The sequence below is a fragment of the Netta rufina genome, assembly GCF_964035555.1.
Source record: "Netta rufina genome assembly, chromosome: 4".
Lineage (NCBI taxonomy): Eukaryota > Metazoa > Chordata > Aves > Anseriformes > Anatidae > Netta > Netta rufina.
This window is the reverse complement of record NC_140127.1, coordinates 15,815,640-15,833,183: the sequence shown is the minus strand read 5'-3', so window position 1 is coordinate 15,833,183 and position 17,544 is coordinate 15,815,640. Positions and strand designations below refer to the sequence as shown.

General features: G+C 43.6%; 1 protein-coding gene across 1 annotated transcript; it reads right to left on the bottom strand.

The window, feature by feature from the left end:
• Positions 1-553: 553 nt before the first annotated feature.
• On the bottom strand, positions 554-15,834 carry PPEF2 (protein phosphatase with EF-hand domain 2; the record flags this gene model as incomplete). The annotated part of the gene is made up of 15 exons (XM_084286711.1): positions 554-732; positions 1,073-1,160; positions 1,428-1,591; positions 2,390-2,496; positions 3,098-3,240; positions 3,891-4,076; positions 5,291-5,623; positions 6,430-6,579; positions 6,671-6,958; positions 7,396-7,442; positions 8,595-8,709; positions 9,755-9,930; positions 10,625-10,682; positions 11,756-11,883; positions 15,774-15,834. 15 exons carry the CDS (start codon positions 15,832-15,834, stop codon positions 554-556), a joined length of 2,223 nt encoding a protein of 740 aa, XP_084142837.1.
• Between the last annotated feature and the right edge of the window lie 1,710 nt (positions 15,835-17,544).

The window sequence follows — 17,544 nt, the reverse complement described above, 5'->3', positions numbered from 1 at the left end:
AAACATAAACTGAACATATGTAGTAGCTGCAAACTTAATGAAGCAAAGGAGCAACAGGGGAGAGGGGTATCATCACAGAAATAGCAGTGGTGCTAGCACAGCTGAGAAGGCCCAGGACCAGCCAACTGAGAAGAAATGTTTCATAAAAGGAAGACTGCAGTAGCAGTTGCTGTTTGGTTAAAACACGGCCCCCAAGAAATGCCTTTAATTCCATTTTACTAAACTGGAATAGATCTTTAAGATTTCATCACATGCATTGACAAAAGAAATTAAATTGTAGCTCCCTTGGAGCAAGGATTTCTACTTGGAACGGAGCTCTTCTTTAAATGTGGTGTAACTGAAGTGCATTTTATCTATTGTACTTTTACCTTCCCAAAACAGAGCACAGCTGTTGGTTGGAGTGGTCCCTATTTTCAGCTTTTGCAGTAGTGCTACAGGTCCCTGCTTTCCCTTTCCCTGTTTTGCAGCTGCAAGCATGCTCTGCAGTTAGGTAGGAAGGAGTCCTGGCTTTGCAGACAAGGCATTGGACGTGGCAATCCCCTCCGAATTCTCACTACTGTGTCTGTTTGACAAGGCGGAAGGCTTCAAGGAACTCGTTGAAGTCGATGTTTCCATCTTTATTGAAGTCAATGCTGCGAACTAAGTCATTGATGCCGTCGTCTGTGAGTTCAATGTTCATGTGGGAGCTGAACAGCTTCCAGGTTTGGTGGAATTCCTCAAATGAGATGAGACCTGCAGGGCAAAAAGGCACAGCCACCTTAGCACCACGCTGCCAGCTCCTACTCTGTGCAGGGATGTACGCCTGCTCAGATTCACTACCTGCTTACCCTAAACGAAGGGAATGACTTTCACATGCTGCAACTAAACTTCCTAGTGTGAAGAACAGTGGATAAAATACAACTTAGAAGCAGCAAAGAGACATAATACAACTTGCCAGAACCAAAAAAAAACAGTGTAGGAAGGAAGGTGATGTGTGCCCTAAACCATTAAATAAATACCTTTGAAGATAAGAAAGACCAAAAGTAGAATGGAACACAACACAGTGACCGGCACCCCCTGCACGCCTCCTTACCTGAATGATCTCTGTCAATGATCCTGAATATGGTCTCCAAGTTGGATCTGTTCCTATAAATGACTTCCAGCAAGCTCGACTGGATGCGCTGAAAGACAACATGGACACTCTTTCTACCCATTCCAACAGCTCTGTTTTCTCTGAGCAGTTACTGCAGACCCTCCCATAAGTAAAAATAGCTACTGCGTTCAAGAGTTAGCCAGCAGTGCACAGGACATTGTGTGTGCCTCATGAACTGGGTTTGTGATGGCTGGACCATCTGTGCAGCTCTGCGTTACAGGAACCTTCCTGCCTGTCCCACACTGAGACCTTGTGAGCTGCTCTGCAGCACACTTTGACAGATATGAGTCCTTACCTCTTGGCTCCGCTGCTCCATGGCTAAATCATCAAGCCAGGACTTGTACTCCAGCATGCCATCCTCTGTGGTGCGCACCAGCTGTGGTCGCAGCATTCGCCACGGCAGTCCCAGGTGCAAGACTGACTCCACTGCCGTTGCCCAGTTGCTCAGCGTGATCCTTCCTGTAAGGAGAAGAGAAAGCCATGGAGACCTCTGAGAGGCTGGTGGCTGAAAGCACGTAAAGATGGCTGGCGCGTTGCTTGTTTCACCTGCTGCACCACTGTCACCTCTAGCTGCTGCACAGGGCCACCTCCAGAAGATCCATTACACCAAGCCGCAGCGCAGCCGGCTCTAAAAGTAAAAATCCTCGGCTACTGTGCTACTGCCAGCAATGGCTCCATTTCTCCATGGTACACTTGAGCACCTGGGTATAGGTAAAAACCCAACATGGCCATGCAGACATCAGCCTGCAACAGCCACTGCAGGGCACAAGCACATGCTGTCCCCTCCAGCCTCAGCCAGCTTTTGACCACCGTAACAAATCAGTGGGACTGCAAACCTCTGAACACTGTGAAGACACACTGACTTTGGATATTTCTTTATAAATTTGTGACTGACAGCTATGTGTGCCCTGCAGCTTATGAGCTGTGCAACTCCACTAGTTGTTCCTCGGTGGCCCAGGAACATAGAAAAGCCCCAAGGTTAACAGCTGCTCTAACAGCTAAACTGGACTTTTTTGAATGATTTGCTGCTAGGGAAGGTACACCCACAACGAAGTTGTTCTGCTGACTGCCCTGTCCCTGTTTCCCCCCTAAGCACATGCAGAGAGATCTCCTCAGCACCATGACTCAGTTGCCTGACCAGCAGAGCTCTCCTAGCTGGCACAAAAGCAGCCTGAGGATTATGACGTGCACCCAACTTGGCCTCTTCGACCCCATCCCACAAGGGGATTATTTTAGCAGCTCGTGGCTCAAATTTACCTGTATGGTCCTTATCGTATGCCTTGAATGCACTGATGAGAGCGGAGGTGTGAGCAAACAGCTTCTCCCGCAAGGCTCGAAAGGCTGACTCCTCTACTCTGCTGATTCTGAAGAATACAGAAAAGAGAGAAGCATGTTCCCAGTCCTCTGCATTGTCCGTGGATTGCCCAGACCCTCGCACAACTGCCCTGCATGTGTCTGGAGCAGTATTTCCCCCAATTGATCCAGTGAATCCCTGCCATAGCACAGAAACTGTTACCCTTCCTTTACAAGGTGTCAGCAGGCAGCTCCAGTTCAGGGAAAAACAATCCATCCCAGCGAACTTCTGCAGTTTGTGTTTACCCATTTTTGTTTCCCCATTTTTGTTTCAATGGTTCTACCATGTCAGTCACAGGGGCTTTTAACAGCTGTGCAATTTGTGAAGCAACAAAGAGTCACAAATTGAAACATGGCTTTGGAAAGAGAAGCTGGAAAATCAGCAGCCAGTAATGAAAAACCCCTTTCTGCTCTTGTAACACTTCCTCCTTGTCCCCCTGAACCTCACTCAGTAATTTCTGCTCAAAGCTTGAATCTTCCTTTAGGGCTATTTATTTGGTAAATCAAGCTGTGAAAGTTCAGCTCTGCAGCCAAACTTTCTCAAAGCTCCCAAAGTTTTCCCTTTGGGAATTTTGGCTTGGTGAATACTCAGCAACAAATATTCAGCCTTGCCTTTGGGTCATGGTGAGAGTGTGGGCTGTCTTGTTGGCTTGGTACTGAACAAAATGAGGGACCAGGTCCGGCCCCAGCTTCACGTAGGCTCCCCTGTTGCTGCCGATCTCATAGTAGTTTGAGGCTGAAAATATGGTCAGTACCTAACCCCAAAAAGAGAGGCATTTACAGTCAGTACATGCATCCTCTGTTATATATGCATCAGTGAAAACTCCCATCCCATCTGGAGTCAACAGATGGTGAAAGTAAAATGTTTTATGTGGAAAAGGAAAAGTGAGGTGAGAGTTCCTCGCGGGTGACACTGGCCTTGCGTAGTTCTGGCCATGTGCTGGAGTTCTGCGATTTTTCTGCACTCCTGACAAATTTCCACTGCAGTGAGCAGAGTCCAGGTGCCTCAGCTGAGGTCACTGAAGTCACCCTGAATCTTCTGAGAGCCAAATTTTGCTGCATCAGCTTATTTAATGCTGCTTTTATATTTCATCTTCAGAAACAGCTGCTTTAAGCAGGGGCAATAGCACAAATGGGTTAAGATCTTTTCCCAGCTACAACGCAGAGGAAGGTGTTTTGCCTGCATAACAGCCCCCCTGACAGAGAGGCTGACTTCAGACTGCCCTGACCTCACATCTCAGCTGGGAGCACATTTCAGTAACTCCTGATACGGCCTCTCAAAGATTTTGTATGTATTTAACAAAACCCTACTGGAAGAAATGAAGAGCTGAGATGAAACACCTCAGAAACCCTGCCCTGGCAGGATGGAAACCCAAGCATCCTTCACAGCATGCCCCTCACCAACCTTGCGGTTGTGACAGAACTCATAGCCCTCTTGCTTGCACTCGTGGGAGCGGATGAGGAACTGCAAGTTGTACTTCTCAAGGATCTTTGCTGTCACGTCAGGCCCAAAGTAGCAGCCACCACCTCGCACCTTATTTTCTCTGCAGCCCTCCTGAGGCATGGGGTCACTCCAGAGAATGTCCAAAATCTGAAAGGATTGGAAAAGTTCACTGAATAATGTGTATTTGTCAACCACCACCCATCAACTAAGCAAGTACAGCACCATCTCTGCATGCCTGGACTTCTGCTGTTAGCATAATGCAGAGATGTTTCCTGAATCCCCGCTGAACCTCCTTACTGCTTTGCAGGACTCTCACAGACCTGAGCCACCACAGAGGTGACAACACTGTTGGCCTGGAGCTACAGCCACACTCAAAAGTGCCTGGGGGAGAGAGGTGTTCATAAATCAGGCCTGAAAGAAGCTTTCCCTTTGATCCCGCTAGATTTCAAAAAGCCTTTCCTGTCCTCCTTGAGCCCAAAACATGCCCCAAAGCAAGAATGCTTGGCAGATCCTGGGGCCGTGAGTGGACTTAGTGTTAAACTCCTTTACTCCCCGGTCAGGATGTTCAGCAGCCTCCACTAATATAAGTGCTGACTCAGTAACCCACTGCAAGGATTAAAGTTTAATCTCTTTAACCCTGACCTCAATATACAGCTTTACGCTGATAAGGTGTGTGATGCCAGGATGTCAGGGGCAGTGTGTGGTAAGGAATGATGGTTTCACAGCACGCAGGCTCACGAAGAGACTGATCCAACAGAAAGAGGAAATGGAGTTTCCAGGCTCCGATTCACCTAGTGATCTCACTGCACAGCCTGGATAAAACCAGAAGCCCATTAGTACTCTGAGTGCTTCTAGCATCCAAGATCACAACTCCCTCATCAGCAAACGACACACTCATTCATTAGCTGCAGAGCTGACCTCAGATACTCCACGCACACAGCAAGGGATATAACCACTGGGCTGTACAGTCAGTCACCTATTATTTCTCTCCCCTGCAGTGAATCAAAAAAAAACTGTCACCCCACGCTGTGCCTGAGCAGCAGTTTGATTTATCCAACAGATGCTGTGCTGGTGGCAGATGCTGAGACAGAGCCTTGAGTGCAGAAAGCCAAAAGCCCAGTGAAGAGGCTGACTTGCAAGGCTAAAAGAAAGGCACCAGCAGAACACAGCTAGCACCAGTCCTCCTCTGGCACCTCTGCATTGACTTTCTCCTTAAATCCACTTTACAGAGCAGCAAAAATATCTCTGCAGAGAGGTCTGGGCACTGACCCACACATTTTATAGCAAGATTCCTTGTAAGGGCAGAGAACAAAGCCGTGGAAGGCACCTACCAAAGCCAGGGCCCCGTTTACACCGCTCACCTGCTTCCACTCTTCCTGGCGAGTCCAGCACGGCGCATCCAAATCCGTTAAGGAGACCATGCTGGAGTAGGTGGGCTCCTCGTCCTCCGACTCACTGATGTCCACCAGCCGGCGGCACCACTCGATTTGCTCCTGCACCGTCTGCCGGACCCACCTGGAGAACTCCAGCCTGTTGGCCATGCTGGGAGCCTGCGCTGGTCGGGGCTGCAAGGGTAAACTGGGCAGTGCTTCATTCCCTGCAGGGTCAGCCTCTGCGTTCTCCCCGTTTACCTCCTGTATTTCCACGTTTCTGTTTGACTCCTTCCTTTTCTTCCCTCTCAAGACAGAAATAAACTGAAAGAGGTAGGAAAGGAAACAGATGGTCAAACCGCTTGGAAAGCTGGAGCTCTAGCTCTAGCATCTCCCACTGGAAATCTGTCAAGTGACACAGGCCTCTGAAACGCAATTGCCTTTGGTGTTTAATGGTAGGAGGTTACTAGTGCCACCCTCTCAGGATGTTCCACTCTTGGTTTACAGCTGGGGCCACACATCCATCCTGACTACGGATCCATCTCTTCTTCATTGACTTTGTACTGCTCAGACACTCATGAAAGACAGATTACATGGATTTAATCTGCAATGGGAACTAGGCAGCAGAATGAGGGAAAGATCAATCGCTAAAGCAGGTGCTTGCCATTAGATCTGGTGAAGGGAAGTAGTATTTGTCAACTACAGAGAGGCAGACGCAAGTTAATGACTTGTCACAATCCCTCTAAAAATAGTGGGGGGGGAAAAGAAAGAAAGAAAGAAAGAAAAAAAAAAAAGAAGCTAAACAATCTAAAGAACTATAGGACAAAATCCTGTTGTTGCTATGTTTTTACTGTCAGCACCAGCACATCTGTTTACCCAATGCCATTGTCCACCAGTTAGCTGGCTATAACCGATCCTCTCGAGTTCCAGAAATCGAAAACTCCTTTTCCCTTCACACCTCCTGCACGCATCCTATTAAACCAAAGCAGTGCACCCCGAGCCTGTACCTAAACACACTTTTTGGCTAGGAAGATCATCCTTTACATTTGTCAACATCCAAGCTGACACACAGGAGTAAGCTCTCCAACCATAAATCAGCAACACTGTTGTCTCGAGGAAATAAAACCTACTTTGTTCCTTTGAATTTTCTCCAGCATGTCCAGGTCAGTGGTATCAGAGACGCCTCCATGTATAATGAGGACTTTCTGATCAATCAGGGTGGCCAGGGGGAGCCAGCAGAAGACATTCTGAATCATCTTCAAGATTTTCTTCCCATGCACCTAGGAGGACAGGGCAGAAAGGAAAAGATGAAGCATCGAACCTTCAAAGCCTGTGTCTCATGTGCTGAAGGAGACACAAACATGTTCCTACCTTGTATTTCTGCATGACTTCCTTGGCGAAACCATACCTGTAGGAACAGAAGAAAGGAAGTTCAGTGAGATTTTGCAGCGACGCCACTGACATTGTGATCAGTCCCACACAGAGCCCATACCGTAAGTTGACCATGTGATCTTCATGGTTCCCACGGTTGAGATGAACCTCTTTTGGATAGATCAAGAGGAAGGTAAAGAGGATGATAAGGATCTCAAGGGACTGTTTGCCTCTGTCTACAAAGTCCCCATTGAACACGTAGGACTTGGAAGGGGAAGGAAGGCCATTCTGCAAAAAACAAGGGACAGGCAGATGTTACTAGAGAGGCCTCCCCGTGACGCTCAAATATACCTCCCCACTAGCTGCACACTCACTGTTACCCCAAGTCACCTTCTACAATAGATCCTAACTCTTATTTTTATCCTGTAGGCTCCCAGTGGTAAATGCACTGAGAAGTGAAAACGGAGTCAGGAGATGGAGCCATTGGTGTCAGGACTTACAAAAATATCCATTAGCACCTGCCAAATGTACATGTCTACCATAACAGTTCTTACACATTTAAAAGTCAGCAAGAGAATAAGCTTTTGCTTTGTGAAGCCATTTAAAACCGATCAAAATAGCTGGACAATTACATCTCAAGGGCCCAGTTTTGCAAATGCTTCTCAGCATGACCCATGTGATACCTCTTACAATGCCTGGGCAGTCTCACCAAGTATGGAGCCTACCTTATAAAATATGAGGAACAAGTCATCCAGCTGGCCATGCAAATCTCCTAACAGGCACAAAAAGACAAGTCACAGTGTGCTTACTTTTAACTTTAAAAGACACCAATAAATAACTTTCTATAAAGTATCTCTATAAAGGAAGTTCAAGGTCCAGAGTAAAGTAATACATTCCTGACACTGAGGCAGCATGCCCAGAGCAAAAGGACATGATATAAAGGCTTGAGCTGAAGTCTGAGTGAGAACAAACTGCTTCAGAAGCTTTGTGCATCTCTCTTATAATGACACAGGATGGCACAAGAAATTATTTGACTTTGATCATTACACAGGAGAAAGGTTTGCATACAAAATAATCAAACTAAATTTTCATTTAATGTGTTATTGACTGCACACAAAATTCTGTGCATAACACATGGTTTTCAGAAATATCTCAAAGTTTTAACATTAGTCTTAGAGCAGGAAAATAATGGTGAAAAGTTTTGTCTCTTTCAAATTTATCTGATACAACTCAAAGATGTGTGAGTATCCTGGATCTGAATGCACACACTGCCAATTATGAAGACTTAACCAAAACAGCTCCAGGACTTGGTTGCTTAAATAATTCCAGGGCACAGAGCAGGACAATAAATGAGCCTTGAGGCCAGTCCTTGACTGGGTGCAGTTTTTGTGCTTTAGAACAGGGATCCCAAGTTCTGGGTTACAGAACAAAAAAAATCCAGTTGAAAAAAAAATCTAAATTTTTGTGGTAATGTATAACAATTGTAACAGCCACAGGCCATCATCAGCACCCCTCATTTTATGCTAAGACAAATGTATATCCTTATCCTCTCCTTTCATACCTCCTCCTCTCTTTGCATTTTTATAATTGCTGTGACAACACTGCTGCTACAGCAGGCTATGGCAAGCTAACCGCTGCCATCAAGGGGCAATTATCAAACCGTCCTCTTCCAGACCAAGCAGAAATGAGGCCACAATGGAGAATTGCTCCCGCCAATGTTCAGGCCAGTCTCGACAGCAGCTCAAATACAGCACCATAAGGTATTTTACCAGACATTTTAAAGGCAGCCCCAGCTGCCTCTCAATACACCTTTTACATACAGACTGCAGTTCTGTTCCACATTTGAACAGTACCAATTTTCCATCCCTTCCACCTAAGCACTCTCCCTCCAAAGACTGTGCAGTGCCCTCCCACCCAGACGTACCGCACACGGTGACCTCCTCGCTGTAGCAGGTGGAGACGTGACTGATGTTTGGCAACTGCTTGAGGTGCTTCCTGGTCTCATGCAGAAGGTTTAAGACATAGCGAGCGTGGAGCTGCTACTAGGAGAAAGCGAAGGAATTAAAGCTCTGAGCAGCAACTCAGCTGCCTGCAAAGGCCCCAAGGACCCATCACAACAGTCAGAGCTGACCTTCAGGTTTGCAAACAAGACAGCACAAATACCAGGCAAAAGCAGAATGGAAGAGTCTTGTCCAAAGCAGCACTGCCTTGGCATCAGCACAGCTGGCAGCGAAACCCTATGGTCAAAACTATATCCGCTATGCAACACCATCCCCTAGAGCAGAAGCTCCAGCCTGGCATCACAGGTAAGAAGCTGCTATCTTCTACATCTTTCTTTGCATTCTCCACATAAGGCCAGATTCTGACCTGCCATGTGACCTGCATAAATACGTTCCCTCAAAGCCAGTGAGGAAGAATTTAATGTTAGTCAGGGCTCTAGAGGCTTTGCTTTACAAGTCTGAATTTGTTTGGGGAAGGGAGGTTTGGACCTATTTTGACCTATTTTGCTGTTCAGCACCTCATCTGAGGGATGGAGGCAGAACAATTGTACAAGGACTCCACTCATTAGATTTGCTGAATTGGTAATGGACTTCCTAATAAAAAAAAAAAAATAAAAAAATAATAATAATAAAAAACCACACACAATTCTATCTTAGATTTAAAATATATATTTTTTCCCCACGAATTGGATATGCATGGCACAAAACATAATTTTGATCACTTCTTTCCACTTGGGCCATCCTATACATTCCTACAAATAGAGGCATTGCAACAAAAAATGACAAAAGAATGTTTCAACATGGACTGTTGTATTTTTTTCTTTTCCCTTTTGAAATGAAATTAAGGTTAGCACTGGCACATTAACTACAAAAATTTTGTGTTTTTGTTAGAACTGTGTTTTCTGAAAAGAAGAAAGTTTGCCCTGGGAAATAGCTACCAGATCATTTCTACCCACTTTCCTTAACAGCCTGCCAGCTTCTCATATTCAAATCAGTTTAGTTTCTATGAAGTCTAAAAACAAATCATCTGTCCCACACCTCTATATGCAGAAGGGGAAAGTGTGGTTCCTTTTGGGATCCTTACTTGTTTCTGTTTGAAAGCTTCCAGCAAGGCAGTCGCATGGTCAGGAAGGAGGGGGAAAGAGAGATGGGGTCCAGTGTAGGAGTCTGGCACCTCCATGGATTCATAGTCGCAGTACCTTTCCAGCTCAGCCTCTTTGAAGCTTTCCCCACTTATGAACATGCGACTGATAAAATCCCCTGGATGACAGGTTGGTTGGTTGGATTGTTTATTTAAAAAAAGAAAGAGACAAGAAAAAGTTAATACACCATTCTTGTTTTTTTTTGTTTTGTTTTGTTTTGTTTTGTTTTTTTTTGTTTGTTTGTTTGTTTGTTTTGTTAGGGAAAAGCTGTTTCTTTAGGCAAGAGCAAAAAGCATGCAAAATTATAATGAGGAGCTGTCTCCTATGTTACACTGTTTTTTTCTAAACCTGCAACCACGTTCTCAGTTTTGCATATTTTTTTTTAATTGCTGTAACATCTTATAACCAGATTTCAGACCTAAATTCATTAGCAAGCTCCCAGCACTAAGAAATAATATACAGTGCTCTCTGCAGGTTCAGAAAGATACCCTATTGGTTCCCACTGCACTTCTTTCCCCCCACCATTATAGGTGAGAAACTAAATAATGTAGATAATCTGAAGCATCTCCCTAGAGACAGATCTTCTATAGCTTCAGAAATGGACTCTGCAGAGTGCTGGTTACCGGGGATGACTGAAAAAAGGGCAGATTTCTAATAGTGCTCTTAGAAAACATGCTGAGGTTTTATTCCCCCTTCTAGCTCTTAAGGAGTAGGAATTACCCCACATTGCTTGCACAGCTCTTACATTGTCCTTGTAATTCAGTCCCTATTCAAATTTGTAGGGAGTCTACAAAAGACACACACAAACTTACTCTCTTTACTGCTGCTTGGTGTGAAGTGGTCCATGAGGTAGCTGAAGAAGTTGTGAAGCTGCAAGAAGAGACAAAGCCCATCATCATTCACTCTGGAACATCCCCAACACCCACTGGAAATTACGTAGAGTGGGAAGCTGACAAGATCTTTTTACAAGTATTACCTGCCCATGCCCTTCTCATGTTTTCTGGCATGTACAACAAATCAGACTGTAGTTATTTGGTTTGATATTTCTTGTAATTAAGTAAAAGTAGTAGCTTTCCCTTCAGCCATACAGACAGAACACCCATAAGCCCTCTCCCTGCTCAACAGCAAGGCAACCGTATAAGAGAACATCAAGCAAAGTTAATACAAAACAAGGATTGCCTCTTGAGTTCAGACTCAGGACAGGGCTGATGATGTTAAATGCTCCTTATAAGTTTATTTCAAGGTTCATTTCTTAGCATTTCATCACACACACAAGCATGCAGGAAATTGATAGGCAGAAAAGAAGCACGAAACCCAATCTTTGGTACACCAAAGCACTTGCAGGCTTACTAGCCAGTAGACAGAAACAAATGCATCTGTGGCAGAGAGAGCATCCTTCTGTTTGAGAATTCGCAGAAGGGGCCCTGCCTCCCAGAATGGCAAATAATGGCAGGCCACAGTGTTCTCCAAGAGGGAAGAGGGACTAGGCTCCAAAGGAGACAAGAGTTCATTAAATCAAAACCAAAACCCAAACAAATAAAATCCCACACTCACAAATAACAACCCTCTCTAAATTTAACACAAAGTTGTAAAGTTCCTGACACATGGAGGCACAAGGTTACGCAGTTTTCCTAATACACGATGCTCTTTCCTCCCCAGGCTACTCTACTACTGCCACTTTTACAGCAGCAGTCCTTGCAAACCTTCAGGCAGAGTCTTATTTCTCTCCCTCCGTAAATTAGGGTCCTAAAAATCATGATACATCTTACACACCCACATAGGAAGAAGCTGCCTGCTTCTGCCCTAAAAATAGTGTACCGTTAGCTAGCTTCAGCACAGAGAGGCTGCATTCAGACAGAAAGCTGGGAATTAAGCTTCAGCCAGTACCAAAATCACCAAAAGAGGATGTCTCTTCCCACTCACTCTTTTCCTTAGCACCTTACCTTGATCTGATCCTGCTCACAGGCATACTCAATGGATTGAAAGATTCTCCAAGTGCAACGTCGGCGCATTTCCAGCCGAGCAACATAGCGCCGGTACCACCTTTGGATCAAAACGGCTGCCTTGAAAGCTAGGGGACAAAAACAGAAACAGCCTGGTGAGCTGCAAGTGGCCACAGCAGCTGAGATATTCCGCTTCTTCTCCTTTCCTGACCCTGAAAACTCAAGAGGGACCTTTCTCTTCCAGGAGCAAGTATTTGGAAAGGGTGTTCTGGTGCCTAAATATTAGGAATAACAGAACACCCACTTCTTTTCACCCTGTTGCAAGAGGGGATCTGACTCTGCTCTGAAGAGCTTCTAACCATCACTGCCATCTCTTCAGCACCTGTGGTAACAACTTATTGGGGCCTAAAGGTCCAAACAAATTCTTCAGTGTTAAAGCACAATTTCATCCCTTTCCATCCACCTTCATCATTTTCACGTCCCCCTTATAGTCTAGGTACTGGGGCTTCAGGAAACCATACACTAGACTGAGGCTACACAAGATGTTACGAGGGAAAATGAGACACTGAGGTCTAAAGAACCTCAAAAATACAGGTTTTATCTCCCTTCCTTTATGCCAAATAAATACCTCAGCTTCTGTAGTTCTGGGCAAACTTCAGGTGTGATTTGTTCTAGTGTAAATGTTAAGGTGTTATTATCTTGGACTGAATTAACACATGTAGTGGAAAGAGGAAAACAGCCCTTCATCCACTTAATGATACAGAAGGAGGGAAATGCCAGGAATTCACAGGTCTCTCTGGTCATGGGTCAATCTATAGCCAGCACTGGCACCAGGCTCTTGCCTCCAAATGATGGCCATATGGCCTTGTGTTCAAAATATCGTAATTCCCCCATATTTCCCCAGATCCAGTGATTTAAGATAAAGCAGTGTACTTTAAAATAAAGCACAGTGGTACAGTTTTCCATTTACTTTTTCAAATTCTGCAGCAGAACTTTATGTACCCCTGGAAACTCTTACATCCTCCTTAGCTGGTCTTGACCCCATTTGGATTGCCTGGTTACTTTATATCACCTTGCCAACTCTGCTACTTGGTCTCTCTCTTTTTATTAGGCTCAGTGCTCTTTCTGTTCACTCCTAGAGTCCTGTGTTTAAAACATTTTCTAAAAGCACTTCTCTGCGTCAGCTTCAGCTGGGAGAGGGACAACTGCTCTATCTAGAGGCTGGCCCCAAATTCAAATGAAGACAAGAGTTAGCCTTGCTGCAGAAGCTTGTGTTCCCTTGGCATATGGTTTGTGAGAGAGCACTGCTATGTTCACCAGAGCAGGCAGAGCAATTAATTGGGTGTGTGGAATGAAAAAGCTTGATTAAAAAGAAAATCCCCCCCACCCCTACCCCAAAGGCTGCTAAGTGCTGGCAAGAGACAAAGAGATCATATTAATTCAATTAGCTTGTATTAATTATGTAAAAACCTGATGTACTTCAGCAGGAAACACTGCTTGACCTTTAGGTAAAGAAGATATCCCAATGGCTTATGTATTGAAAATAATAATCCTTCTAATCTATTTTACTGTAAAACCACCAGGAGGTGCAGAGCACGGAAGAGCTATTGCTGTTGAGCAGACGGGGAACTGAGTCACAGTGAAGTCATGGGCAAGAAGGTAAGATTGGTTACCCTTAATTTGAGAATAACTTATGTTAGACTTTGTCTGGGCTTTATATCTTGCTGAGAAAACGCTTTCTGATCTGCTGGGCTATGAGAAAGTTTTAAAAAGCTGACTTTGTTTCCTGCCTTTTGTGTACCCGATGCTACTTCTTCAAGCCTCCTTTATATCTTTCACACTAGCTGCCTTACTCCCTGTACAGCAATTTGGCTGGCATGTAGCCAGAAGCACAGTCCCAATCACTCTAAAATAAATAACTTCTGAACATGTTGCATTCCCCTAACAGCAGATATAACATCCAATTACTGCAGCAGGAGCCAGATATACTTCAAGTGAATCCTGAGAAGAAATGTATAGCTATGACTGCACATATACCAATGAAAACCAGATCCTTTTACAGATTAAAAAAATAAAATCAATGAAAGATTGGTCACCAAGCACACACTGAGCACATATACCATCATCCACAGCATTTTAAGCTCCAGATGGGCAAGGCATAATTTATTTTTTTTTAGTACTACTTTTACATAGATTGACTCTGCAACTGAAAAAGCCAGGTACTCTAATTTACCAGCTTACCTGGGTGAGTTGCATCTGGGAGTGTTTGTACTAGTTTAGAAAAAAAAATAATAAAAAAGGAAGAGAAAGAGATTTATCCACATTTTATGAGGATCCAAGAAGTAAACTGAATCATACATCAACACATAAGCTACTGCATGTGTGCCAAAGTGGCAGCACCCAAACTCAGCTACGCCTGCCTGTTCATGCCAGCAGTGTAGTTCACAAATCAGCTGTGAACAAATACTGCCTTCGTACTCTGCAACCATTTATAACCAAACCAATTGCCTGAAAGTGAGCGTCCCACAAGTATCCTTTCAGGTCTTTTGCAAGTGCCAGCAAAGTATGATTTCCTGAGAAGGCACTGCAGAAATACAAGTAGATAGCTACAAGCTGATTTTAACAACAGCTCCAACAAAAAAAAGGAGACCTCGTTCTAAGAAATGGAAAGCCTATCATAAGAAATTATTTTTATCTACATTTTAACTTCTAATTAATGAGAATACAAGCCAGAAAACATTCTCTTTAACCTGGCAGATACTTATGCAGCCCAGGTTCTCCCTATCATACAGGTTTATTTAATGAAGATTAAGTTGCACATCTATGCAGGGAAATGGCAACATTTACACCATGGGTATTTTCTACCACTTCTCCACAACCTAGGCAAGAGAACCAGAGGCCCCACAGCAGACAGAGGCAGCTGATGCCCTGTCAGCACAGCCCTGCTCTGTGCCAGCTGGTACCAGCAGAAGGTCTGGCCTGCTCCCTCATCACAACTTGTGCAGAGCTCCAGCCTCAGCAGGCAGGGCAGAGCCCAGTGGTTACATTGGAAACTCCTGAGCTGCTAGCTCCACTTCTGCAGATCACCAAATCTGAAGGATTTAAAAAAGGAGAGACAAGAAATTGACAAAGATTTTACTGCCATTGGAAATTGTTGATGAGGTATCAGATTTAATGGAGGGTTTCAAATCTAATTAGTTTTATGTTATGCTTTCTATGTTATGAACAAGCCCCTGTCATAAAATCACCCTGAACTTCCTGAGAAACTCCTTGGTTCTCTGGTGCTACTGGCAGTAGACAACTCTAACTTAAAGAAAAGGTGGAGACTTTTAATAAACAAAAATTACAAATACATAATGCTGAGTCACAACATTATCTCCACTCTCCTAATTTCTAAAAGCAATCACTGGTTTTGCTTTCAAAACATTTGCAAATAGTTTGTACCATACTGCTGTTCTGCTACTGCTGATGACTGAATGAAACAACAAAGAAAATTAGTCTTTTTTTTTCTTTCTTCATGCTTTGACTTTTAGTTTTTCTTACCCACAGCATCTTTCCTTCTTTAGAACCACATTTATTTTGGCTTTGCTAATGTTTCTGCTTTATCAGTCTTACATCCCTAACACAGTCTTTGAAGAGGAAGCCCACCAGAAGCAGCAGGGTGTTTTCATCTTTCACCCTGTCAGCACATGAGGTTCCAACACACACAAATTAGCCAGAAATTGATTAATTAATCTGAATTCCAACAGAACTGCTTATTGCTGCTTCACTTCTGGTCAGGTTTTGATTGATTTTAATCTAATCCTGGGTCTAGATAGCTGTTATTTTCTGAGTCTAGTGTTGGTATTCTGCATGACATCTGAAATTCCTCATCATAGGACGTGACTGAAAGATATTACCTCATCTCAGTACTATCAAGAAAAAGGAGTAACATAGAAAAGAAGCCAATCCACCACAACCTTCCAACAGCACGTGCAGGAGCAGACAGGAAAAGATTACATTTCAAAGAATCACTCACCATTTTCAGACTTCTGCAGAGAGTACTTGTAGTTGGGATTTACAGAACTACCAGATCCCATGTTTTCCAACCAGTACTAGAATGCTGCCGACTGGCCCTGTATCATCAAAACCATGCGAGAGATGCAGGAAAGCATTCGATCAGAATCAAAACTGCTGCAACATGCCCCACAGTGCTGAGTCTATAATTAAATATATTAACACTTATTAAGATCAACAAGCAGATGTCCTGTCTTATGCCCAAGTACATCTTCTACTACCACGTTCCTCAAACTACTTTATTGTCTTCTAGACAGTCTGAGATGAGGATTTCTGTCTTGCTGTTTAAAATTTCAACCCAGCTATATGAACAGGAATAATTCCAGCACCTTTGCCAATTGGATAAAAATATCAGAGATTACGTATCTAGGTACTGTAATTGTACAGTAGATGTATAAACCAGGCATTCAGGTACTCACACAATATTTCATATACCTAATTTTAGACTCCTATACTTTTAGCAATATGGCTCTTTGATGTGAACCTTCAGTTCAAATGGTACAGTAAAATATGCTTGACTGAGCATTAAGAGCAGACCACATCTCCAAATCCTCATGCTACCACCCCCGTTACTCATGCACAGCTGAAGCACCCAGATGAAGTAAAAGGTGCTAAAATACTACATGACTGCATATTTGAGTCATTTGCCATATAGCAAAAAATCAAGATTTTTTTATACTGATCTGGAAGCATTAAAATAATTAAGTTGATTCAGTAACACTCAGAATATGCAAATATATTTATGTATATACCATCTCTGAAGGATAACTCTCATTACAAGGGACAAACATATATATGGTATTTAAATCTATTTGTAGTTCCACAGCTAGAGGGGAGATAAGTCTAAAATAACAATTAGCTATCATAAGAAAATAATCAGCTTTGTGAAATAAATACTGCTTTTCTTCACCTCATGGATCTGCTTGAGTGTCGGGGTGTATTATGCCATCAATTGCTCAGATCCTGGCCAGTATAAAAGGACAGGACAGCCAGACTTTTGTTCACCTCACTGCTGCAGAAAACTCTGTTCAGAGCAAAAGGATCCTGTTTCAAGAATAAGTCAATTTCTGAAACTTCTCACTTTGAGGACAATCAAAATGCCTTTTTTTGTCAGACACATTTCCTCTGAGGGAAGTAAAAAATGTAGGAAAAATAAAACTCCATGGATGACCACGACAGTAGTCCCAGGCTGTATCACATAAGATTTATAAAATTTTTTATTCTGCCACAGAACTGGAGAGAGAAAGAAAACTGAGAAAGGAAAGGAAGGAAAAAATCACCTAATATCGTGGTAACGATATTAGGTCTGGTGCTAGCACAAAATTTTAAAGGCTTTTGAAGGGTCAGGGCAGCAGAGGCACTTCTTCTCAGCAGGGGAGGGAAAAGCCCTTCCCTTCTCTCACCTCTTGCAGCCCTTTTGCCTACAGATCTGCAGAAAGGCTAATTGAAGGAACGTGTCCAGTGTTGTATAAGGTACATGTGCACAGTGCTTGCTCAGGATGATGATCCATGCTAAACAAAACATCAGCACAGAAAGTTTCTAGATAAATGCTGAAATTCTCTATCTTGCCCAGAATGCTGAAATGCACAAAGGCATTTTCACATTAACCGGATGATGCAATGGGAAGATAACTTACAATGTCCTTAACAAAATACCAGTCACTCTAGTTTTAGTCTAACAATATTGTTGCATATCAGTGTCAAAAGTGGCCTGAAATCACTGCAAATTATGC